Here is a 26,609-nt window from a genome sequence, read left to right on the forward strand (position 1 = left end):
CCTTCTGGACCCCGAGGGCCACGGGGCCGGGGTGCGGGGCCGGGGCCTGCTCCTCCTCCCCCAGCCTCCCGTGGCCTCGCCTTCGAGGCACACTTGTCAAGAAGGCCACCATAACTTCTGAGGACTTCGAGGAGTGCAAGCACTGGTGGCCCTCTGTCTGGAAGGCCCTTCCCCTGCGCTTCACAAGGTCTCAGCTTAGTGTCACCTGCTGAATGGCCTGCACTGACCACCAGACCACCGTGGACACCATTGTCATGCCTGTCACATCTCTGACTTGTGATCAGCACAGCACGTTTCACCACCCAGTCACTGAGTTTCGACACTAGATGGGAAACCCCATGAGGACAGTACCTTGTCTGTTCGCTGCTCTGTGTTCAGTACATACTAGGTGCCTAATAAATGTCTGTTGAAGGAATACATAAAGGGAACCTCCTCCAGAGTTCTGATGGGAGTGGACCACCATTCTCTCGAGGGTCTTCCTCGTGCTGAGGGAGGCCGCCAGGGTGCTGGGATCCTTTTTATTCCCAGAGATGCTTGGAGTTGTAGCCAGCAGGAGGCTGGAGCAACAAGTGCCCCTCTGGGAAGCCAGGGCTCTGGTTTCTCCTCTGCACTTAACCACGTTTTATATATATATCTATATATCTATATATACGCACACACATATATAATTTCATATATATAAAATACATATAACACATATAACTTTTTTTTATCATATGTATAAGTATTTTTGTATCTGTTTCTTTCCTTCTTTACCAAAATGTAAGGGTCATGAGGCAAAAGACAACAGAGAGCTTGTCCAGGTTGCTCATTCATTCTTTTTGCATTCATTGAGTAATTGTAGCGAGCACTGGGGAGAGTTAGAGCTCACCATATTCTAATCAGAGGAGATTACCATGAACAAGGTCTTTGCAGGTAGTGGTAAGTTCTGTAAAGGAAATAACAGACTGACTTGATGAAGGTGTAGTTTAGATCCAATGGCCGGTCACCACTGTATGGCCTGCATGTGGCCCACGGTAGGTGCTCACTTAATTTTTGTGAAATGAATGCCGGCCAGAGGCACCTTGGTTTTTGTGTGTTGTAAGGAAGTAGTGTAGGGTAACTTGACGAAAGTTACCCAGTTGGCAGATGATACTTTTGAACCCAGACTTCAGAGCTCACACTTGACTGTTATGCTGTCAGACCCCAGAATTGTGGCTCTCACTTTACCATTGAGGTTAATAATGTGAAATGACTCTGAATGTGTAAGAAATCCAAGGTTCAGTTGAAATGGAAACAAAACAAAACAACCCCATAGAAACCTAGCATGGGATCCTCATTCCATGACAGTATACAGAGGATCTCTCTCTACTCACAGTAGTTTGGTTTATGATTTTTCTACCCTACAGTGGTGTGAAATTGATATATATTCAGTAGAATCTGTTTTGAATTGTGAAGTTTGATCTTTGCCCAGGTTAACTGTATGTGGTTTGTTCTTCTCTATCTGATGCTGAATAGTGACAGAGAGCTGCAGCTCCCAGCAGTCACAGTCACAGGAGGAGACAACTGATACTCCACAGTGTACTGTGTTGCTGGCATTTTTTTGGATATTGTGTTTTTTGCTTTTGTATTTCATTGTACAAAACATGAGCTATTCAGCATATATTTAAATAACATTATTATTAAATAGGTTTTGTGTTGGATGATTTTGCATAACTGTAGGCTAATTTAAGCAATCTGAGCATGTTTAGGGTAGGCCAGGCTAGGCTAAGGGACAATGTTTGGTAGTTTAGGTTATTAAATGCATTTTTGACTTAAAGTATTTTCAATTCATAATGGGTTTTTAGAATGTAATTCCATTGTAAATCGAGGAACATCTGTACCTGAACTTGTGTGGTCTCAGGGACTTCTGGAGGAGCTAGACTGGGAAAGGAGTCCAAGTAGTCACGTGAAGGTGGTGAGTGATGGTTTTCCCTTGAGTAGTCTGAAATTCTCTATCCGGGAAACCTGATTTGGTTCTTCTGTGAATTGACACATAGATTCAGTTAGTCCACAAATACTCACCTGCTCCGTTGTCAGACACTGGAAGAAGCCAGGTCCTATCAGTTGTCCCCTCATCCTCCCTCAGCGTCTTCCCTAGTACTTTATGTGTGGGGACTGGCAGGTGAGATCATCAGCCAGGACAGTACACAGCCAAGTAAGGCAATGGAGCATGTTCTGGGAGCATTGCAGAGGTCTACTCCTAAGACAGGTATCATCTGAGCTGGTTGCAGAGGTCCACAAAGCCAGCTAGAAAGAGAATGGGTGGGGAGCATTTCAGACAAAGCAAGTTGCCTGTATAGAGGCGGAAAAGCTGAGGTGACTGTTCCTTTGGGATGCCACCATAGCAGCAAAGAAATTCAGGGCAAAGTAGGAGCCAAGGCTTCCTACAGACAGGGTCAGATCTTCTCAGTCCCTTGGTGCCTAGTGTCGAGTTAAAATTGTGTGGCTGTTCCGCACCCCCCCACACCCCTGTACTGGAGATCAAACCCAGCTTCTTGTGCATGCTAGGCAAGGGTTTTTCCACTGAGCCACATCCCCAGCTTCAAATTGTGTTGCTTTCTAAATAGTTCTTCCTTAGATTGACTCCCTGAAACCCAAGCCCCAGTACAAGCACTCTCCTCTAGTGTGTTTTACAGAGAAAATTCATGTTTTTGTTCCAGTTCTTTGACTTAAAGGATGTGTGACCTTGTGCTGCCACTTCATTCCCTGGTGCCTGGATCTGGAGTTGTTGGGGTGACACTCCTACCTTGTGTCTCAGTTGCATAGAAAGTTTTGCTGCTTTTTAGGAAGGTACGCTGTAGATGCAGAGGTCTGTACAGAGATTGCTGGTTGAATACATGAAGCTGGTTTCATCTCTTCAGCTTGTTTACTTAAAGGGTATGGCAAAGTGATCTCTCTGACCCTGGGTTGGCTAAAGTAAGGATGGCCAAAGTCATTGGGTATTTTTGCTAGGGAAGTGGTCCAGGAGAATTTGTGGTGTCAAATTGTTGAAGGGCATTGCTCCTAACTTTGGAAGAGGCATCTGTAGGCATGTGTAAACCATTTTTGAGGTGTTTTGCTCATTTGTTTGAAGCTGAATGTGAAGATAATCAAATTAGAGTAGAGACTCAGTGGTCTGGCTTGTTGTATGGCGATAATTCATTTCAGGATGAGAATTGACACATATAATTGGTCTCTTCTAGGTTATTCAGATAACAACTCTGATTTCTGGTGGTTCACCTAAATGAATCAAATCTCTAAGCTAACTTTGCTTAAGAAGTTAATAATTAAAATACCCATCATTCAGAAGAAAATTAGCCATCTTTTAAGTACAGCCTAAGATGATGGTGTGGGATTGTATGTTATCAGAGTCTTCATAACCTTGGGATTTTTGTGTAGTATGTTAAATTTAAAGATGTTACAGTGGAAGAAGAACACAAATTTACATGACCTTGTTCAATTTTATAGAACATATCATGTTGCATGTGTTGAGTGACAAGGGAGAGTGACTGGGTTCCTGATAGAAAAGCATGCCCCAGTGGATTTGCCTAGATTTAAAGTTGGACTTCAACAGATCATTTTAAGAAGCAACAAAGGTAGAAGCTCCTTCAAACCAGGAACTTTTGGAGAGAGGAAAGGTTTTGAAACCTGTGGAGTGAGATTGTGTTCGGTTTTCGTTGTCACTCTTCCCCTTGACGTCTGGTCCTCCCAAGGCCTAATCCTTTCCTCTCTGTCTCCTCCCTTTGATCCCACTGTGTCCAGCTCAGAGAACACTTTCAGAATGAGTCACTTCTAAGGCATTTTATCTCTTCTTTTTCCACTCCCTCCCCTTCCATCAGATTTTATCTGTGGTAAGTAGTGTGTTTTCTATTTCTTTGGTCATTGTCCAAGACTTAATCCTTTGTCACATCCTGGCACACCCTCTTGCCAATGGTACTATCACCTAGGAATGATCAGTAACCATCTTGAGCTGGGACTGTGGCTCAATGATAGAGCACTTGCCCAGTACTGTGAGGCACTGGGTTTGCTCCTCAGCACCACATAAAAATAGATAAACAGCCGGCTGCGGTGGGGCACGCCTGTAATCCCAGTGGCTCTGGAGGCTGAGACAGGAGAATCATGAGTTCAAAGCCAGCCTTAGCAACGGTGAGGCGCTAAGCAACTCAGTGAGACCCTGTCTCTGAATAAAATACAAAATAGGACTAGGGATGTGGCTCAGTGTTCGAGTGCCCCTGAATTCAATCCCAGGTACCCCAAATAAATAAATAAGTAAAGGTTTCTTGTCCATCTACAACTAAAAATATTAAAAAAAAATAACCATCCTCATAAGGTCGAAGCTTAAACCCATTGTGGGCCATTTACTTTTGCTTTGTTCTGAGACTCAGCCAGTAGCCTTCAAGAAGTCTGAGTCGTGCCATTGGTCTCTAGGGATAGGGCCAGTGGGCTGGTGTAGTTGATCACTACTTTTGGGGGAAATAGGAACTTGGGAACTGTAAGTGATAACTTAGGGACACTCTCTTTTTTTGCATAAGGAAAGCAAGCTTAGAATCATTAATTGAGCCCCTCAAGTTGATGTGTAATTTAGGATTGTTTAGAAAGTTAAAAAAAAAAAAAAAAGCTAAAACCCTGTGGATATAGTCCATTCATTGCAATAATTATCTTTCAGATGCTGAGTACAACATTAATTCTTTAGCTTTAGTGTAGCACTGATTCCCTTCACATTTCATGATCACATAGGCAGACTGTGTTTTACAGCACAACAAAATGTCAGCAGTGTGCTTAAGATTCTTTATGGTATGGTTTAAATCCATCCTGAATAGATTATCTTCATTTATTTAATTATTAACCAGCTTGCTCATCAAAACCAAGTGGCATTAAATCTACTAAGCTTGAGTCAAACTTAAATCTTCTTAGATAATACTGTTGAACTAGAAGTTAACTTTTTTATTTATTTTTTTTTCATTCCACTTATTTGCTTTCTTTTCTTCACAGTTAAGTTCCTCGGGGAATGTGTAGTTGTGTTTAGAAGGTGGTGGTGATGTCTCCTTAGTGTGTGTGTGGTGTAACAGGCCTCACTGCTGTTTTCATAATTACCTAGCAGCTTTTCATCCAAGTGTGGATTTATTAAAATAATTAGTTTGAATTGATACTTATTAAAGAGCTGGACTCTTGAACATTATTAACACTATCTTTTATTTATTAGAAGTATATAGCATCTTTTTTCAAATGCTGAAGGCAAAATATGGAGCACTTTGACCTTGCAATATTGCCACTAAGTAGTTGAAATCAGGGGAGGAGTCCGAGGAGAAATTATGTTGGTTCTCACTCACATACTCCCCCAGGCTCGAATTTGAGAAACTGAAATTTCAAATTTACAGAAAGGATTATCTCAAAGATTGCCTCTTACAGCCTCCATTTGGTGAAAAACTTACCATCTAAAGGATGGCCATGCTTTGGAAGCAGTGAGCGTAGCTCTCAGCAAGATGATGGGCAGGATGGACAAAGCGCTGCTTTCCATCAGTCAAGACGAAGGGCCTCAGAGTGTCTTTTACATAAAATAAAAGCCTTCTACAGTTATTTTTGCACTGGGGATTGCATTAAAAACAAAGTTGCATTATGGTTTTCAGGCTGACTTCCATGTTTTCTGTCCTCATAGGCCCCTTTCAGGCGTCCGCCTCTCATACTCAGGATGGCTCTGGCCCTTGCTCAGTGGGTAGGTGCGTTCTTTGAAGTTTTTACCTGGACAGCTGGTTCTACAAAAACGAGTTCTTGTTTTAAGAACTTTGTTATGAGAACAGAGTTACTGAATTTGACAGTCATTTTAAGTTATTATAAAAAATAACTGTGGCAGAATAGTATCTCTAGAATATCCATTTTTTTCAGAAGGTTAAAGGCATTGTTTTAAAAGAAGCTGTTGATGCCTAGATAATACTCTGGGGGGCCTCAGAGTTTTTCCCCCTTTCCAGGGGTGAGGCTGGGGTAGGAACTGTTGAGAAATGGCTATTGTGAAATAGTCCTCTGGGAAAACATTGAAAAGCTTACTGTTAATATTTTATATTAATTGTAAAGCTATGCAAGTACTTCGGTAGAGTTTTCCTCCGTTCTTTTGGAGGGTTATTATTATTATTTTTGATAAGTAGTTTAGTATTTTTCTCCCCCGTGTCAAGTAATGACTTCCTTGGAGAGAGAGAGAGAGAGAGAATGTGTGTGTGTGTGTGTGTGTGTGTGTGTGTGTGTGTCTCCCCTCCCCAATGGGCACCTGTGACATTGCTGGTGGGGCACATTGTGCTGATAAGGGTTTGTGAGTTTGTGCACTCTTGGCCTTTCAGAAGGCTCCTGTAGTCTTTGCCTATCAGGGAAAGAAATTAGGGAAATAAATATTTTGGGAGAGGAGTGCATTGAGACTGCTGTGGTTTCCCGAGTTTTAGATTGTGCTTGAAGACAATCTCCCAGGACCATGTACCCCATTGGAATTGCTGAGGCTGTGCCTTAGAACCCTGAAGACTCCAGGTCTTTAAGTTGTCTCTGAAGGCTTATGAGTGCTCTGAGAATGCAGGGAGAGCAGACAGCTGAGTGCAATGGCTGTGTAAGGGTCAGGTGGAGGCTTCCTCGTCCCAGTCAGGGTCTGCAGCTGAAAGCAGTGGTAGATGTGAATTTTGCAAGACCAGGGTAAAGAAAAGGTGAGGGAGAACGAATGCTTCATTGTCAATAGCTAGTCTACAAAGTGTAGGGACCACAGGTAGGAGGTGCTTTTATTTTCTGCCTTATATTTAGTCTATATAGCAATCTCAGATGACTCATTCAGCGACTGGGTAACTCGCCCTGAAGGAGGCCATAGTAATAATGGTGATGCTGGGTTCTGACCCAGGTTGTTTAATGCCAGAGCCCTAACAGGACTCTGAGCCAGGTGTGGTTTAGGCACCATAATTTATACTGCTGTCAGCTTGCTAGATTAACTTATAAAGGATTTATTCTTGAGAGGGAGGCAGAGAATTTGTAACCATTAAGGAATTAATGACTGTCAGAATGATTTCTGAAGAATATCAATTCATTAAGAATTATTCTTGGAAATTTTTAAGAAGAACTTTTTACCTTATTATAAAAAGAACGTTCAGCCTGGTTATTCCAAAGCATGCTTTGATTTATATTGTGGATATTAGTTTGCTTTTATATCAGATTTCAATGATATTTCACAATTCTGTATGTTTAGAAGCCTTGACTTTGTGAGTAATTTGTGATCCTGCTCCCCATTTCTTGGAAGGTGTGGTAAAGCTTGTGTTTAGTAGGAATTTCATAGGTTTGCAGACTTGTAAAGTGGGAATTAGAGAAATGTAAAGGGTGCTTGTTAAGGTAGGATTGTCTAAAATAAATAGCATTTATAGGTGCCACTTTAAACTTTACAAGCGGAACTACTATACCTTTAGTTCTGTGTGCTTCTGATGGGCCACTGCTTTGGGCAGAGAAGCAAATAAGATGAGTTAATATACAACTAGAGATTGCTTTGAATGTGGCAAGAGGTCAGCTTAAGACGATGTAAAAAAAAAAAGTGCTGTTTTCATCTGTATGGGATGTACTTTGGGATGTCGTCATTCACCCAAATGATGGCTTCATCAGGATACAAGCAGAGTCAGAATGCGCCTAAAGACCAGCTGCAGTGATCGTCTGCGTGGCACATGGTTGTCTATAGAGACCAGCTACTGCTCTTCTTTTGCACAACCTGTCCTTTGTGGTTTTATTCACATGGAACTGACTCCCTTGGAGATATGAGAGGATGCTAGGTTAGGCTTTGATTCAGTCACCATGCACTGAAAGTTTCCTATGGGCTAGGCTTTGGTTTGGTTTGGTTCTGGGGAGGAAGATCTGGCCCTTATATGAGTTTCTATCATCTTGGTGTTGGGGGATGATGAGGAAAAATGGGGACTGGACTCATGGTATGCCCTCCATTGGGAGCTTAGAACAGCTGTGTTAATTCTGTGTTGGGCTTTAGATCACACATTTGAAATGTGTGATGTGGTGAGCTTGTTCTTTGCTGGACATTTTTCTAAGTGCCTATTTATTTAATTCTTGCAGTAAGGCTAGGAAGTGGGTACAACTGTGATCCCTAGGTTATTGACCCAAGTCACAAAGTGGAGTTGAGATGCATGATCTGCCTGACTGCAAAGCAGTGGTCTTCTTCATTCTTGTGCCCACTGGGTTTCCTCCTTTCAAAGAGTGTCATTGCCCTTAGCTTTCTTATCTGTTATGTTGTCAGGAAGATGATAGAAGGACTGGAAATAGGACAGTGGGAACAGAGAAAAGAGTGAATGAAAGAGAAATGGCATAGAAAAGCAAGTCAGGGTGCTGAGCCAGAGTGTCTTGTGGACGCCTCTTAGGTGCGTGGTGCTCTGTGCTGGGGAGACTGCCCTAACCCAATTCTGTTTTCCCTAGGAACTGATGTCAAGCTTCACTACTTCTCATTGTGAATCACTTCTCTGTCATTGCTAAAGGTAGTGTGCTATTTGTTACCGCAACTGTCCCTTCCCTTTGCCTTTCTACTCCCAGCCCAGGTCTTTTACTCCTTTACAAAACGTGTGTTTCTGGATTAAATGGGGACTATTTTTGCCCTTTGCTTACACCATTTAACATTTTTAGCTTAGTAGAGAAAGAAAAGGAATGGAATGTGGCCTACCTGGGAACATCAGTGTCACTGTCCCCTCCGTGTTGGTGGTGAGAATATGGAGGCCCAGCTCTTGGCCAGGTGTGAACTGGCATCCAGGCCTCTTGGTCTCCAGCCTTGGTTCCTGTCTTGCTGTCACTTGGATGCTCTCATCTAAGCACCTCAGCTGTGATTTCCTTCTCTGTGGCATAAGGAGGCTTACACTCCTAATCATATAGAGTCCATCCAGCTCCAGGCTTGAGAACTTGAGATCCAGGTTTGTTTTACCTGAAGAAGAATGATGGAAAGTGCTTTGAAGGCAGACATCGATTGTTGGTATGTAGGTGTGTCCTGATGGGTTCCATTGAAAATCTCAGTCTGTGCCTTTGACCTCTATAAAGTCTGGCACTGCTGTACTAATGGGTGAAGGAAAGCCACGGCCCACTCTTGAGAGGGTCTGTGGGCTCAATCTGCTTTGCGGTCCTCCTGCTCTCCCTCCAGCCATGTGCTGAGGCAGATCTGGAAGAGACTGAGGTCTCTGGGGAAGTCTTCAGGAACATGGTGGGCTAATTTGGGTCTTTTTTCTTCCATTTTATTATTATTTCTAAATATTGCTTTTGTTGCCTTTCTCCTTCAAAACGAGATTGTCTCTTGTTTCTTTATAGACCTGGCGCTGAGCACAGTGCTTGGCAATCAGCACGTCGGTGGACATCTGAGTGTAGTCAGATGCTTTTACTCTACTTTTGAAAAGGCAAGATGCTTCCTGAGGTGCCTTTGCCCTAACTTGTCCCTTAGTGCCTTCTTGTGCGCCAGACTCTGGGTGAGAAGTCCCTGTCTGTGTCTCATTCATGTGCGCCCAGAGTCACTCCCCAAGAGCTTGGTGATTGCTTCCACTCCATCCTGCCTATGATTTTTTTTTTTTTTTTTGGTACTGGGGATTGAACCCAGTGGCACTTAACTCCTGAGCCACACCCCCAACCCTTTTTTATTTTATTTAGAGACAGGGTTGTGCTGAGTTGCTTAGGGCCTTGCGAAGTTGCTGAGGCTGGATTTGAACTCTCAATCCTCCTGCCTCAGCCTCCCAAGCTGCTGGGGTTATAGGCGCGCCCTACTGTGCCTGGGTTGGCTGTGTTTTCATTTGTCAGCCTGGGTGTACTCAGCGTTTGCCATCCTGCCTGTTGACACTGCTACCTTTTCCATCCTAGTCACTCTCTGGTTTTCTTGGGCTTGTATGGTCACTTCTGCCCTCACTCATGGGTCCTATGGGTGATGCTCAAGGGTTCAGACTCTCCTTCTCCCACCCTCCTCTTCCCTCTTCTTCTCTCATTTCCTCCCTTTCTGTCTCCCTGCTCCCCTTGGGGCACTCTTCTACCAGTGCCTTTGACTTCTGACATCTCTTATATGTCAGCCCACGCCTGACCCAAGCCTGTGTATCAGAGTCACAGGTTCTTAAAGTGCAGCATGCCCCAATCTGAATTCCATTCCACTCTATTTTCCTTTTCTTCTATCTTCCGTTCCTGCTGCCAACTCATTGAATGGCATCCACGTTAATGCAGTTTACCAACCTGGAGAGCCTATGAAATCGGCCCCTTCTACTCTGTTCCCTAATTCCCATCGGAAGACAAATAGCCTATCTGTCCTCGCTGTCCAGAAAGCCTAAAGCTTTCAAAGATGCAGATGTGAACGTATCTCTTGATTGCTTAAAGTCATTGAATGTCTTCCATTGCCAACAGAATAAAAGTCTGAATTCTTTAATATGATCCCTTGTACTGTCACCCTGCTGTCGTCCAGTTTCATCTTTCCTTACATTTTATGCCAGCGTTTTAGTTCTCCCTGACCACAGGACTCTTACATATGCTATTTCCATCACTAAATGTTAGTTTCTTCTTCTTCCTGTTCACTGCTCCTTCCTGCTTACCTCTGAAATTAAGTATGTGCTTTACCTCTAACACAGTCCACATTATGCCTGTCCCCCTGGATTTCCATACTTGTCACTGTGTATTAGAGTTGACCACTGGGGTTTGCTTTCCTGTTCCCTGTATGGTATCTCATTAATAATACCTTCAGCTCCCCCTTCAGCTCAGCAGACTTCCAGTCTCCATCTCCAGGCAGATCTTTGCATCTTGCAGCTGTTTGCCAGCTAGACACCTGGCCTCTCTACCAGTCACAGAAACTCCTTGAAGTCAGCATGGTCCATGTTGCATTGACGATTTACTCATCTCCACTCACCAAGGCTCCTCCTGCACCTTGGAAGTGTCCCTGTGTCCACTTGGGCAAGCCAGAAATCCTAAGCTCATTTTCCACTCCCCCTTTTCCACACCTCTCCATTTATTGGCTCCCTAGAACTTACAAGTTCATGTTCAAAATTCTTAGACCAGTGTTAGAGCCTTTCAAAATGGGGCTACTCTGCATCTTTGAACTCAGCCCTGTTCCTCTTTTTGGGCCCCCACTACTTTGGGCTCATGGTCCCCTGATGACCTCTCACAGGTGCGTCACGCTGTGCCTTCCCCTACTGCCTTGCAGCTTGAGTGTGCTTCCTGTCTGTGGCAGCTCCTCAAACCCCAGGGCCTTCCTCAGTGCTCAGTCCTGGGTACCCTCTCTGTGTTTGGGACTTAATTTCCTTTCCGATGGTGTTCAGTTCAGTGAGAGGTGGTATTGAGCCCGGCAGTTAATGGCTCAGAGTTACCTCTGGGGCCAGAATGCTTGGGTGTGATCCTAGATCTGCCTGTTGAAAGTCATGTGACCTTTGATAAGGTGTCTAACCTCTCTGTGCCTTTTCTTTGAGGTGTGTGAGGAGTATAAAATAAATTAGCACGTGTAAAGCACTTGGAGAGGGCCTGGCACCATTCAATGTTAGCTAATGTCAGTGTGATTTGTGAAGATGCATCATTTCAGCATACAGTCCCAGAGCCTCTGCTTTGATCAGCTTGGAGACCCTGGGAGTGTATTACTAGCTTCCCAGTGTGTAGCAGGAGTGTCCTGCCCTGTCATCTCTCACCTGAAAGCCTTGCACAGCTCCTGGAGGAGCATCCTCATAACTTCCTGAGAGCCGTTGTTACGGATACTTGAGGGGTTGGGGTGAAAAAAAACCTGAGAAAACCTTTGTGTTTATGAAGCTCATCTTCTAGCAGAGAAGATATGCCACATGAAAATAGAAATAATATATAATTTGTTTTAGGTAGTGTGGTAGGTGCTAAATGAAAAGAGCAGGATAAAGGGATTTGGGAGTAAGTTCTGTTTATTTTTTGTTTTTGTCTTTTGCACCACAGGAATGGAATGCAGGGCCTTGTGCATGCCTGGCAAGCACTCTATTAGAGCTACATCCCTAATTTTTGGGCTGTGTTTTAAATTGGTAACTGGGGACGCCACTTCCCTGAGAAGGTGCAGTTGGAACTGAGACAAAGACCTGTATAAAACACTTACACAAGGGACTGGAGTTGTGGCCAGTGGTAGAGTTCTTGCCTAGCACATGTGAGACACTGGGTTCTATCAGCACCACATAAAAACAAATAAAATAAAGGTATAAAAAAATAAAACATCAGGCCATGCAGATGTTTGGGAGAGAGCTTTGCAGACTTGGGAAGGGCAGTGCAAGTCCAGGGCCCTGAGTAGCGATCAGGCTGGTGTGCTCAGGGAGCAGCGTGGTCACTGTGCCTGCCCTGGAGCCAGGGATGGGCACACTAGGAGATGGGCTTCACAAGAGGGTGGGCACCTTGCTAGCAGCAGACCACCAGAGGGGCTTCAAAATATGTTTCTTCATGGGGAGGTGTGGAGGGTTCTGAGCAGGAGTCTTTAAAAAGCCATGGCAGGTGAGGAGGACAGGCTCCGAGAGCTCTGTGCTGCGGGGTGTGTGCAGGCCTTGTGGCCATGGCAGGGATGTAGGCTGAGAGTGCGGGAGAGACCATGGTGTGGGCAGGACCATGTCAAGCTTGCTCTAGTTCCACGTGTCTTGAAGGTGGCACCCACAGAACTGCCGATGGTTAAGGGAGGAAGAGTGGAAAGCTGGGTAACTGCTTTGGGCCACATTGCTGGTGAATGGCAGCGTCCTGTGCTGAGCTGAGAGACCGTGAGTGTGGGACTCAGCCTGCTGTGTGGCATGATACAGTGAGGTGCAGAGGACGAGTGCAGGGAGAGGTCAGCAGTGGGCAGCTGGGTGTGGAACTCAGAGAGGCCAGGCTGCAGACACCAGGGTGGAAATCATCTTATTGTTGGAACATAGAAAAGGAAGAAATAATTTCTTCCAACTGGAGAGATTAGGTAACCCTTTCCAAAATGGAAGACATTTGAGCAAAACTTTGAAGAATGAGCATCATTTCCAGAGGTAGAGAAAGGGAAATATTTCTCATCCAGGTTTGTAGCCTTACCCCCTGGCCTCTTGTTGAATTTGTTTATGAAGCTGCTGACCTGGTTGATAATCTCTTTTTGCTAGTATAGCCACTTAAGTTCTCTATTGAAAAGGAAACCAGACCAGATTACACAGTAACGATAAACCACATGCTGCTGTTTCTCATTGTTCACAGATTGAAACTTCCAGCTGGACCTGAGAGGTGCAGAATGCTAATGTGCTCTCCACGCCTGTGTCCTGGGCTGTGCTGATTTGGGTGTGGGGGGTCTTGTCTCCTGCTCCCACTTCCACTGAAGAGGGCATGCTTTGGAGAAGCTTGTACTGCTGAGGCTGACAGCTGCCCTTGCCCTGCACTGTTAATTTGTAACTCAGTCACAGTTAATGGGGTCCTTTGTTGTGTTTCTCACTGCCGTCTTACCTCGGGCAGATGTCTGTCTCCAGGCTTCCTTCTTTGTGTCAGAAATGAACCATATTTGCTACTTTTGTATTTTGGTAGAATTTTATTTGAAGGAGAATATAGTTTGTCTTTTTGTTTATTTTTGTGATCCCTATAATCACAAATTTTTATCTTTTAACTAGAGAAACATTATAGATAGTTAATGGAATAAAGATTGTGCATTGAAAAAATTCTATTTATTAAATTAAGATCCATTTGGAGCTGTTCTCTGAAACTCATCTGTGAGTAGTCTTCAGCTGTGCACTGTCCTCGAGGTGCCAGACACAGGGTGTCCTTAGCGCCTGCTCTCACATAATGCTCTCAGCCATCTTTCTGTTTAGGAAAATCTTAGTACATTAAAGAACAGCATGTTCAACTTTAGATGAGTGAAGGCTTCTAGACTTCTAAGTTCATAAACTAGCTTTGCCAAAATTGTGGGTGTGTGTTTGTCTTGAATAAATGAGACCACTGCTTTGCTAAACATGTTTTAAATCGTAATGTTCATTTTTACAAATCACATGAAAATGACCATCATTGTAGGCTCATTGGTTTTTTAGCAGTCCGAGGTCAGAATGTCAGTGTTTCTGTATATACAGGGTAGTCTGGGTGAGAAGATGACTCTTCAGAAGAGTGTTCTCTGGGCCTCACATGAACTACAGGTAGCTTTCTTTATGAGGGACAATTTTACTACAGAAGTATGCAGATAGTGTGATAAATGCCCACATACAGAGTAACTGAAAGTTAATAAGGTGCTCGTCTTATTTAAAATCTCTCTTTAATGAAACAAGTAAAGCTTTATGAATAATTTAAAGACAGCCTGTGCCTCATATTTGCCCATTCACACTCCCGCTTGTCCTTACTCCCAGAGGAGTGTGGTGGGAACCATTTCCCTAATGAAGAGTCGCGGTGTGTGTATCACTTAACATGCCTTCGAGACCCATTGGTTGTTGAAATATGGATCTTGTGCATTCTTCTGCCCTGTCATGTAGTGTTCCTTCAGAAGAATTTAGCGCACGTGTTTTAGGTAAGAGTTCTTTGTTTATATGGAATCCTGATTACTGATCTGTCATATGAACTGCAGATGCCTGTGTTCCTCAGGCTGTTCCTCCTGGCTAGCACCCTCTCTTTCAGGGAACTTTCCTGAGTTTGCTCTTTGCCCTTTTGCGGGTTCTTTTCTCTGTTGAATTCTCTCATCACACTAGTGCCTTGCAGTCTGGTTCCCCCCTGTGTGGGAGGTTGGTGGCAGGCTGAATTTTATTTCTGCTCAGAAGGAACTAGGACACTAGCGAACGGAACAGACAGGGCTGGTCTCTTTCAGGACCTTAGATGGCGGCAGCATCATCATTGGGAGTTGTTGGTGCTGGTTTCTTTTGCTGGGATGCTGGGTTTCCCAGCAGCTGGATGTCTCATGAGGACATAAGGAAGGTGCTTCATACCTTTGTTTTACCTATTTATTTTTATGTTGGCCTGAGGATCAAACCCAGGGCTTCGCACGCACTAGGCGAGCGCTCTACCACTGAGCCACAACCCCAGCCCTCTCTTAGGGTTCTTTATGTGGGGTTGTTTCAAAATAAGAGCTGTGCAATTTGACTTTCTGCTGAAGTACTGGAATACAGTGTGTGTCATTGGGAATACATTGGTTGCAAAGCATTATTTTTATCTCCAAAGCATTGTGTGAGCTAACCATTTAATCAGGAAAATAAATTTTCTTAAAACCTCAATTTCTCCAGTGTACTTATTCTCTTTTTTTGGAAATGGAGTCTCACTGAGCTGGCCAGACTGGCTTTGAACTTGAATTTCTGCCTCAGCTTCCCAAGAGTCTGGGATTACAAGCATGTGCTACCATGCCCAGCTGGTAGCCTTACTCTTAAACTCATGGTTATTTAAGAGTTTACTCTCTTTGATTATCTGTTTGTATGATACCTTTATTTAATTTTTTAGAAAGAGATCAAGTTAAAAAGATATCACTGAATACTTATGATGAAAGCATCATAGATACAAGAGAATATTTTTAATACAAGAGAATATTTTTAATACAAGAGAATATTTTTAATACTTTCAGCCTGTTATGAACAACCCAGTCTTAACATGACTTGAGACTCGAGTGTAGGGAGGCAGGCATACTTACAGGGCAAGCGGCAGCATCAGGAGAGAGGAACCCGCGAGGAAGCCTGGCATTAATGCAGCCTGTACCATTGAGTCCCTGCTGCATGTGTTGCCTGCCCTGGGCTTGCTGTCAGGAAAGGAGCACACAGAGTCTGTCCTCTGCAGAAGGACATGGGCAGTGATACTGGAGCGTGAGCGTCAGGAGGCTAATGTGTGTTCATCTGGAGCCTGGTTGCATGTGCAGGGGGCCTGCGAGAAGAATATAGCCTGGGATGGTAGACAAGCACATCCTGGTCGTCCCTTCCTTCCATAGTTATGTGTCCTGAAATGTTCCAGGTGCTGATGATCCTCGTGAACAAGAGAGATGGAAAGGTTTGTATTCAAAATTGCTATTCCAGAAAGAGGAAGAGAAGGAGGAAGGTGGGCATTGGGGCAATGCAGGTGAATGGGGAAAGCAGAAAACATCAGGATACTTATAATGAAAATAGACTCCCAAAGGGTGAAGTGTAAAGATCTCTAAAAGTTAAGCAAGATTCACTTGAGGGGGTCCACGTCTTCTATATTAGACACCCACGCACTGGGTGAGGCCATCGCTCTGAAGCCATCAGTGCCTTTCTCCTGTCATAGCAAAATCCACCAAAAGTCACAGGCTTCGGAGACAGATTATGATCTTTCCAGAAGGTGGTCTTTTTGTTTTTTTAGATATTTATTTTTTAGTTGTAGTTGGACACAATACCTTTATTTATTTAGAGTGAAATATGGTAGCTTATTTTTTGGAGGGGTTGTGAAAAGGAGAGAGATTTTGTGTTTGCAAGAATGTAAGGTAATCCAGCTCTTTTTATGCAGAATGGAAAAATCTGCTTTGAAGCTAATAACTTTAAGTTTTATATCTGAAAAGCTGAGAGCTGATAGATTATATGTCAATTTGACATATAACTTATTTGGTAACACAGTGCAAGTTTCAAATATTTTAGCTATATCAGGAGATCACTTGCAAAGGAAGGGTATGTATTGGTAATACCAGAATTTCAGAAAAGGAAGAGAAGCCATCTCTGTGCAGACAGAGCGTTTTTTTTTTCCGTCTTGTTGGTCTATGCATCCTCACACACCCACACACTTGTATACATATGTATTTTTCAAAATCTCAATGATACTAAATATCAGAAATGTTGGAGGGCATTACCAAAAGTGAATTTGATATAAAAGGCTAAATACTTTCCCCCCCCTCTTCTTTTTGAAAAATATTGCTATTTTCTAGAGTGGTTCTCAGTTCATAGCAAATGCAAGTTCCATAAGCCCCCCGCCCCACACATCAGCAGCCTGCTGCACTGTCAGCATCCCACAGCAGATTGGCATATTTATTAAAATTCTTAGGGAAGACCAGCTTCTCATTTCTTCCTTTCAGAAGGGCCTGGGGGACGGGACGAGGGAGCAGTTCATGCTGTGCTTTGGTTTATCTGACACAAGAGCATGTCCAGGAGCTCAGATTCCACCAGTTAATGCTGTTTCAGGAGCATCTTTTGCAACCTTATGTAAATTTTCATAGGCAAACAAAAAATATGGGACATAAGCCTGCTGCACACACCTGTAATCCCAGTGGCTCGGGAGGCTGAGGCAGGAGGATCACAAATTCAAAGCCAGCCTCAGCAACTGTGAGGTGCCAAGCAACTCAGTGAGACCCTGTCTCTAAATAGATACAAAATGTGGTTCAGTGGTGGAGTGCCCAAATTCAATCTCCAGTATATCCCGCCCCCCCCCCCCCGCCAAAAAAAAAAAACACTTAAAGTTGTTAGAAAAATAAAGTGTTAAAGAGTGTTCCTGCTGGACTTGGTGGCACACTCCTTTAATCCCAGCAGCTCTGGAGGCTGAGGCAGGAGGGTTGCAAGTTCAAAGCCAGCCTCAGCTACTTAGCGAGATACTAACTCAATGAGACCCTGTGTCTCAAAAAAAGAGAGAGTGTTCCTAATGTCTCCCAATTCATGTTGCTATATTTATTTTCTTTCAGTTTCATATTTTAGATACTTAGGTTCTAGCTTTGCATAGACATCTGAAATAAGGAATAGAATATTAGAAGGAAGAATGATTAAAAGTGTACTGAGGTACTGGAGACAAATCAATTTTTTCATCTCTTAAAAGAACAAATTCTAACTTTTGAAGGAGATTTCATTTGTAAAATTGACTTTGTACTTTATAAGCAATGTTTAAATTCATTGGTGATAAATATGCATGTTTGTATAGTAAAATCCCATTTTTTACATAATGCCTTAATGGAAATGGCAGTTTTATGAAATGAAAGTGACTAGTAAAAATCTGAATGATGTTCGTAACCCTTTACATCATTTTTATTGAGGTTTTTTTGTGTTCTAATTCATTAATACAGGGGAAGAGGAGCACACTAACATGGTTTATCTCCTGTAATTACTCAAATTGAATAGAATTTATTTTCAATAAGATTCTTAGAGTAAATTGCCCAGAGTGGGTAGTGGAGGACTGGATGGGTAAACATTTCTTAATTTTTACCCGTGGGACTTTGCTGTTTTACCAGTGATGTTGTTTTGTTGTGCATATTTTCAACATAGCTCCCTTTGGATTTTTACAAATAAATGTTTGTGAAAGCCCAAGAACTCCCAGGATTGAATATTAAGGGGGAATGGGGTGTTTATTTCATCCTGCTTATTATTACAAATATTGTTTCTCTTTTAATAATTTATACTACCTTTTATGTGATTTATATAAGGTGAAACACCATTTAGATTGCTATGTAATAGAGTAATCTGGGGAAATTCCTGCAAACAGCTTAGTGTTTGCAGTTTAATTTGGTTTTTTGCTGTAGAGGACCAGGAGGAGGCTGGTGTGTGGGGTGATCAAACACCTAAACCCAGGCTTCCCGCCTGGCCTCATTCAGGAGTGGGAGAGACGCTGGAAACAGCTGGAAGCCCGTACACCTCCACACACTCACTACAGTGCACATCTGCTTGGGTTCTTGGCCTTCCAAGCTGAAGGTGCCTCCATGTCCTGGAGGAAGACTGTTATCTAAGCTTTGAGGCCTCATAGGTGTTTGGGTCACAGACTGCCACCAATTCCTTCCTCCTGCATCACATCTGAATGTCCATCCTTTGCGGGTGTCACTTCATGTAGACACACTGTTTTCTCTCCAGCACTGTGGGTCTGCTTCAGCTAGAGCTGTGTTGTGCAGAGTTGTGACTAGAGTTTTTTTTTTTTTTCCTATGTGTGGGGCAGTGAATATGTGTGCAAGGTGGTTTGTTTGACCTTGTGTAGGTTTGCAGACCTTATAGCTTTCTTTGACCCTGGAGAGTCAGAGCTGTGTTTAACTATTCTTTTTTTAGCCTATGCTTGCTGAAGTGATTACCACCTTAAGCAAACAGAGACTTGGTGGGGGATCAGACTTTCTCCATCTTCCTTGTAGGTCAGACCTCAGCACTGGAGGGTGGAATAGGGTAGAGGCCCAGGAGAGCTGCTGCCTCCATAATCCCCTGGACACTGTCTCAGCACCAGGTGTCCTGTTTCTCCATGGTTGCCAAGAGCTTGCTACTAGGGTGTAGCATCGTCAGCATCTGGCTCTCTCTCACTGTAGCTGAAAAGCCCTTAGGCCACAAGGTACCTGCCTCCTGTGTTCTGAGTGTAGAGGGAAGGTTATTTGTGATGGAATTGGTAGCTAAGATGAAATATTGAAGACTGCTTTTCCCCATATCTGGATACAGCTAGGCCTCCTGACCCTTTAGGAAGCCTTTTCCCATGACTTCCAGCTGAGTCCGGAGGGCCAGAGGCAATTAAGCAGATGAAGAGGTAAACAAGGTGAGAAATTCTTCTGGGGTATTTAGTCCTTGAAGGCTATGTTGCCCACAGAATGAGAATAACTTTTAGTGTAAGTAATCACCAACAATAGATGAGCCAATAGTATGGCCAATCCATTGTGATTCTCCATACACATTTGTACAATCACCACACTCTGCAAAAACCACAGGCTAACAAGGGAAGGAGGCCAGACACACGACCCCAGGACTGTGTTGATGGTGCACGCACAGAGGGACTGATGGGAGCGGTACTCGTGCTACATCAGATATGGCTCCTTCCCTAGGAGACACCTGAAGTTCACCAGTACACGTGTGTCAGAAGAGTTGCAGCCTGGCTGTTACTGTGACGTGGAAGAAGGATGGTCACCTGAAGCCAAGAGGGAAAGTTGTATCATCTGTGTAGACCTGTGGAGCGAGTGCCCCATGGGGTGGATAGAGGTCGTTTGAATAAAGGTGACTGAGGTGTGTGTGGATGTGTGCTTAGCAGATTTCTGTGCAGCCAGGTTCAGGGTGCAGTTTTCTGTGTTCACTTAGGGTTTCTTGAAGAAAAAATTATGCATAAGCAAATGTGAAAATCATTTTATGCTCAGATTGTCTTCCTAATATGCTCATCAATCACATTTGGACAAATTTGTGTTTTCTTGTTGCAGAACTGGCTGTAGTTTATTCGGTGTTGGATTTGAGTTCCTTTTCCTTTCTTCCTGTCCACCATTACTGATTTCTTAATTTGTTTTTAAGTTAAGTCCATATAATATAGATTTTTTTTATACTATGGACACCTGTAGAAGAAATCAGACTGAGATTTTAATTTTGCTAGAGTTAATCCATGGGTAGTTTCCTTCTTAGTGGAAAAAAAAATCAATCTCTCTCTCTCCATCCCTCTCTCATCCCTCTCTCTGTCATGTATCCATCTTGCCATCTGTCCATCCATCTCTTCATCCATCCATCCATCCCTCCCCTCTCTCCACCTGTCCATCTCCCTATATGTTCATCCTTCTTTTCTCAAGACTTCTCCTTGATGGTGGGCACAGTGTTGGGGACACAGAAATAGGTCAAGTATAACCTTTGTCCCTCAAGAGCTTAGAAAAATTTTCCAAGTACAAATGTGAGTGTCTTTGTCGGGTCTCCTCAGGTAGGGACAGATGAGCCTTTGTGTATTTCTGTGTGATCACAGGAGTACATGCCCCTCCTCCCTGTGTCTTGTGTTTTTGTCACTGTAAAGGCAGGGTGCAGGGCCTGCCTAGGGAAAGGTAGGACTGTGTTCAAAGGTTGTGAACTTGATGGGCACCTGACATTCAGCTCTGCCACCTGACTCCTAAGTAAGCCCTGTGATCAGATGTCTGCTGTGGATTGGGGGGTGAAAACCAGCAGGCTTCAGAGTAATATGAATCGTGTGTTCTCATACTTGCTCCTCCCCACCGCATACACATGTGGTATATGTGCTGTCTGAGCACAGATGATGTGGCGAGATCTCCCAGATGGTTGTATCCATTACCTCAGGGGACAAAAGAGTGCTTATTAATTTCTCTTTATGCATCTTATTGTTTGGTTTGTTTTAAGAAGAATATTTTAGTTTTTTAATTAAAAAAGCTAATAAAGTAGGAAATGAATAAATAATAGTAATAAAAAATATCCTCAGGGCATGGAGCTCTGTTTCATTCTTCCATTCGCCAGGGCAGTCAACGCCAAGTGTGCTGTTTCAGGTGTGGGCTGCCCTGAAGGGCTCTAACTTCTCAGTGAGCCCTGTGAGGTTGGAACTTTTCTAGCAGCAACACTAGATTGTTAAGGACTTCTGCGTTCACCCACATTAACCCCCAAATCTGTCTTGTGTCTGCTGCTCTTGGAACTGCTCTTGAGGACATCTGAGAGCCACGGGTAGTCTTGACATGCTCCCTTGTTATTGAGGAAATGAGTATTTAGCTCAGTTGAGAACGGGCCTTGTATTTGGCCATCAAATTTCCCATCCTAAGTACCCCTAACTGGTGTGGAAATTTGGACAGCAACTTGCCTTCCTGAGCCTATTTTCTCGTCTCAAGCAGCAGTAGTCTTGATGTTGTGAGTTTCAGTGAGATGCTAGACGTCAGAATCCTGGTGAAGTCATGAGAATGCGGTGGACCAGCTATCAGGCTCCACCTGACCCTTGCTCAGCTGTCCAGCCACTGATGTGTTAGCGAGAGTTTTGCACCTTGGGTCCTCTTTTAACATATTCCATACCCACCCTACCATAATCTAGTCTGTTTGATAAACTTTGCTCACAAGCTTCCCAATCAGTGTCTGTCTTACTCCAACAGGTCCCTTCACCGATGTCGTCACCACCAACTTAAAGCTTGGCAACCCAACAGACCGAAATGTGTGTTTTAAAGTGAAGACCACCGCACCTCGTAGGTACTGCGTGAGGCCCAACAGCGGGATCATTGATGCAGGGGCCTCAGTCAATGTATCTGGTAAGTCCCAAGACTGAAGGCCTGGAAGACCCTGGAGCCAGTGGGCTTTCCGAAAGTGTGGGTTCACAGGGGAGCACTGTAGGAGGATAGGCTGCTCTCCACCTTCCCCAGCCCTCTGCCCTGATTAAAGAGCTTGGTGGTCCCTATCACCTTTGGTTTTTCCATAATTAATTCCTCTTTGTTTTAATGCTTGCAGCCTTTGCGCCTCAATAGTTAGAGCAAAATTAAAGTGGTAACTTTAGACTTGACTTCAGAATGAGTTTGGCTTTCACTGCCTTGAAATTAAATCTGCCCTTTGGCAATAAATAAAAAAGGGCTAAACAAACTTAATTTTACTTTGTGGGAGAAAGCTAAATGGAGTTATTTTCTTATTTAAGCTAAATGATTTCTGACATTAAGCCCATGTCATTTCCAGTGATTGGTAACTGCACTTTACTGATTGTGAAAAGCTAAGGGAGATGAGGGCTGAAGAAAATGGAATATGTTCAAGGGTGTAAGTTTTGAGCATGTCTGATCCTTGCTTCTATCTGAGGGTACATATATTTTCCAAAGTCCAGCTTTTGAAAAGATGCTGGTAAAGTCCCCAAATTGAGAATTGAATTTCAGAATTAAGGAGGTATAAGTGATGGTTCAGATCTCCTTTAGAAATGGAATAAACTTTTAGCTCATTAGAACTTCTGGAGCCAAGAGGGGAAGTGTGTGTTTATCTTCTAAATACCAGGTGACTCAGTGTCACAGAGATTTCTGCATCATTAGAAGCTACCATTTATTTGACGCAAGTACCTGTCTGGCTTTTTCCATGATAGATTTGATTGTGATACATTTGGCTATTCATTTGACACCTAAAAGAAAATGATTCACCTCTTTGGAAAGATATAAGGTGTTTCATTATCTGATCATTTCTGCAAACTCTTATTCCCTGCATCTACCATGATGACGTCCAACACCAGCTTCCCCGTGGACTTCTCTTGGAGCCTGCAGACCTGCTCTGCACTCTGGAAGCAGAGTCTTGTGCAGGGGTGGTCAGGATGGTGAAAAGCAGTGTTGGTTGAGGCCCTCTGTGCTGGACCTGCTTGTATTCTATCTCATATTGTCTCTTACCTGCCCTGAGAGGGGGGCTCTGTTACCACTGTTTTACCAAGAAGAGGACTCTTGGTCGGGGGTTCATGACGCTGGAAAGTGATAGAACCAAGGTGTGGCCCACTCTGCACCGCAGCGTGCTAGAGAAGGGGAGCAGCTTGGGGGCTGGCATCTCTGGGTCCCCTGGCTCTGTGTGGCTCATTTATTTTCTGTTGAAATCAATGATGACAGAAATCTTTTTTTCTTCTTTTAGCCTCCCTCCCCCCCACAATTTTCTTGTGTATAATGAATTTGAGCAAGGTTGTCTGTAGACGAAAATTGTCCATTTCCAAAGTAAATATGGGGGAAGCAGTATAGTTTTCTGAATAAACTTATCTCAGTGGATAATGTACAGTGTAGATGTGCTTTTTGGTATCAATATAAATGTGTGTATCTCAGAAATATTCATCTTTCCCCATAAGAGGAATTTTTAAAAAAAGTAATAACTCCCTCTGAGCGTTTATTTTAATTTATCATTCACTACTTCAGGATGGTAAAGATCTGTGGTTGTGGCCTTTTCTTTGTGGATGAGAAAGTTGGGTACAGGTCATCTGGGGTCCTCAGCTGGTAAGGCATAGAGCTGTTGTTTGAAATGAGGGTATTAGCTCCTGGTGGTACTGTGCTGCCTCATGGAGTTCAGGTGGCCATGCTTACAAATGAGTCTAAAGTGGATTGTATTTCTGGGGGAAAAAAACAGTTGTATGATGAAGTGCCCGTGTATGTGCAAGCCTTCCCCAGCTGAGACCAAGGTATATTTGCAGGTGAGAAAAGGCTCCTTTGTTTTTATTCAATATTTACTTCAGTGTTGAAGGGAACCTGAGTTGAGCCAGAGTTATTGCATTTCCAGGGCTGCCTCGCCACTTGGGAAGGTTGGCCCCATAGGCTGCAGCTTCAGGTGCTGAGAGCCACCAGTCACTTATTGTACATGCATATCTTGGGATAAAAAGCCCTGTCCTTGTCCAGGGGTCTGCTTGAAGTGCAGCTACCTCAGGACATTGGTGTGTCAGAGTTACCAGGTTCCTTTGGGAGAGGGAATATACCCAGGAGAAGGAAGCATCAGTGGACAGGCAGTATAATTACACAAAGGTCAGCCTTCCCTCCTCCCCTGGGCACACATGGCCATGTGTGGCTTAACATGTTGTGCTCAGAGCTCTTGGTACTGAGCAGGAGGCTCTGCTTTGCTCCTCAGCAGTCAGTTGACCTGTGCCCAGCTTGCTAGCCCCTGTGGGCTCTGGTTTTCTTATTGTCACATGGAGAGTAGAGTCCACTTCCCAGAAAATTGCAGATACTGCACTCACTGGAAGCATGGTGCCCGTGTGTAATTGCATAGTTTTTCTACCGGCTTCAACAGAAACTGGCTATTTTGTTAAAGATGGATTGGATAATATTTGAATTACCTTTTTGAAACCCATTTTATTAATTTCTCAATTTATGTGCCTTTCTTAATGTTCAGAATAAATTAATATGTTTTCTTCTTTCTGTAATATGCATTTGTTTTGTAATGAAAAGCCACTAGTAAATTTTCAAATATAATTTGTAAAAGGTGCTCATCAAATCAACTTAAAATACTAGCAGCATTGCCTGGCTTACCACACAGAATGTCACAGCATGCCTGAAAAGGACGCCACTAGAGCATTGCTCCCATTTCTGAAAGCCCGGGGGATGTGCTAGCTCTTAGAAAGGGCTGTAAATCATTCTTTTAAAGAAAGAAGGAGGAAGGGAAGAAAGGAAAGAAGGAAGGTGAAGAGGAGGGGAGGATGGTGGCGATGATTCCTGCCCAGGGAGGGACCTGGCTAGAGAGGCTGCAGCTTCTGGAAAGCACACAGATGTGCTGTGACAGGTGGAGCCAGGTGTCCTTTAGCTGTGCTCTTGGAAGCTCTTCTTACCTTTCAGATACCCAAGGGACCTTCCACTATGTTTTAAAAGTTCAGGCTCTGACCTATTGTTTTCTTCAGTTCATGGCAAGTCACTTACTTACTGGGTCCTTGAAAAAAATCTCCCTTTTAATAAACACAGGTGGTAGAGAGACAGTTGGACAGAGTGGGACCTGCCCTTCTTTTGTGGACTTGGGCAAAAGCACGCCTCTCTGGATTGCGTTCTTGTCTTTGCTTGTGTCTCATTTCTCCTGTATCCCCTTCTGGGATTTGTGCCTGTGGTATGAGGCATGGTATGATGCAGGCCCTCTCTATTGCACTACTGGTCCAGAACACCCTGGTTTGGGCCCTTGCTCCTGGACTTGCATCATCCACTGGAGCTGGCTTTGAATTATTCAAATCTGGACTTCAGCAAAATAGGCACACTCAAATGGAGATTGCAGGAGAGGAGATTGGATCCCCGCTCCCCTAGACTTCAGCTGCAAGGAAAATAGAACTTTTTGAATTAATGAATTGTGTGAGGCAGTGGGGGGCCTCCCTGTTTGGTCTAGCTTTTCAAAATTAAGTCTGTTTCTGAACTGTATGGTGGGAAAATGTTTTTAAGGTAGATAATTTCTGAAGATGACTTTGTGGTAAGCTGTTAGTGGATTTTCTTTTTTAATACTGCAGTTTAATAATGAGGGGGTTTTCCATTAATATTCCAAACCATGTTTGCCAGCGGGTACAGCAGGTGAAGTGGTAAAATCATGGGCCCATCACAAATGCTTATGCTTCCTGTAATATGATAGTAAGTTTAATATTTTTATAACCTTCACTGAATTCTAATTTCACTAAAGTAGCAAGCACGCTTCCATTTGCAGTTCAATTATGCACATTGCTTGCCTGTGTACCAAGCAAATTAGAAATGCAAAATATCTGTATGTGGGGGGGGGGGCACTGAAAAGAGTCATTAGAGATACCAATATTTAGGTGCAGATACACTTTACTAAGTGTACCCTGGGAATTGAAAGTGTATTAAAGACAGACAAACACGAATCTCCCAGTGTCAGGATCTGTATTTTCAGTGAGAATCCAGAGAATTAAGAGCAGTGTTCATTCTTGACATACAGCCATACAGCCTTTTCAGCATTCTTCTCAATCACATTTAAAGCATAAAATTCTTCCAATAAAATCCTGCAAAGACAATGTATATCAGCAACTCTTCTTGGGTGGAAACATTGGTCAATTAATGTAATTGGGTACTACAACAATTAATAATTAGTCCTGTCAAGATTCTGCTGACTCAGTTTAATGGAGCTGTTTGGTGGCCCTGGACCAGCCAGCTTAGGGTCGAAGCTTTCAAGTGATCAGTACCAGAGTAAAAGTGTGTGAGTCTGCAGACAAAGAGCCAGGCACACTCAGCTACCTGGTGTGGACCGCAGAGCTGCTGGGCTGCAGCTTCCTCAAGGCAGCGTTCCTCTTGTTTGAGCGTATGCTCTGGACGTCTTATAAGCACAACCTTTTTATAAATGGTTTTCATGAACCAGGCTTATTATTCTCAGATAGGAACGACTCACATTCACACTTAAAAGATGTCTTTAATCTTTTTCTCCAGATTAGATTCTGGCTTTAAAAAAAGAAAGAAAGAAACAAAGAAAATTGCCAACAAAAATTCAGTTTAATTGATACTTTTAAAGATTCTCTGTTTAGCTGTGCAGTGGTGCACGCCTGTAATCCCAGCAACTTGGGAGGCTACAGCAAGAGGATTGCAAGCTCAAAGCTAGCCTCAACAACTTAGCGAGGCCCTAAGCAATTTAATGAGACCCTGTCTCAAAATTTAAAAATAAAATAAAAAG

The 26,609-nt window shown here is 43.4% G+C and overlaps 1 protein-coding gene across 1 annotated transcript in view; it reads left to right on the plus strand.

Moving 5' to 3' along the window:
* The first annotated feature begins 5,601 nt into the window (after positions 1-5,601).
* The window catches only part of Vapb (VAMP associated protein B and C), a 43,997-nt gene continuing 22,989 nt past the window's right edge, over positions 5,602-26,609 (plus strand). Inside the window, exons 1-2 of the mRNA XM_015480283.2 lie at positions 5,602-5,713; positions 21,629-21,781. Of these exons, the coding sequence (XP_015335769.2) occupies positions 5,617-5,713; positions 21,629-21,781 (250 nt within the window). The 5' untranslated portion in view covers positions 5,602-5,616. The remainder of the gene's footprint in view (positions 5,714-21,628; positions 21,782-26,609) is intronic.

Source organism: Marmota marmota, unplaced genomic scaffold (genome assembly GCF_001458135.2).
Source record: "Marmota marmota marmota unplaced genomic scaffold, marMar, whole genome shotgun sequence".
Taxonomy (NCBI): domain Eukaryota; kingdom Metazoa; phylum Chordata; class Mammalia; order Rodentia; family Sciuridae; genus Marmota; species Marmota marmota.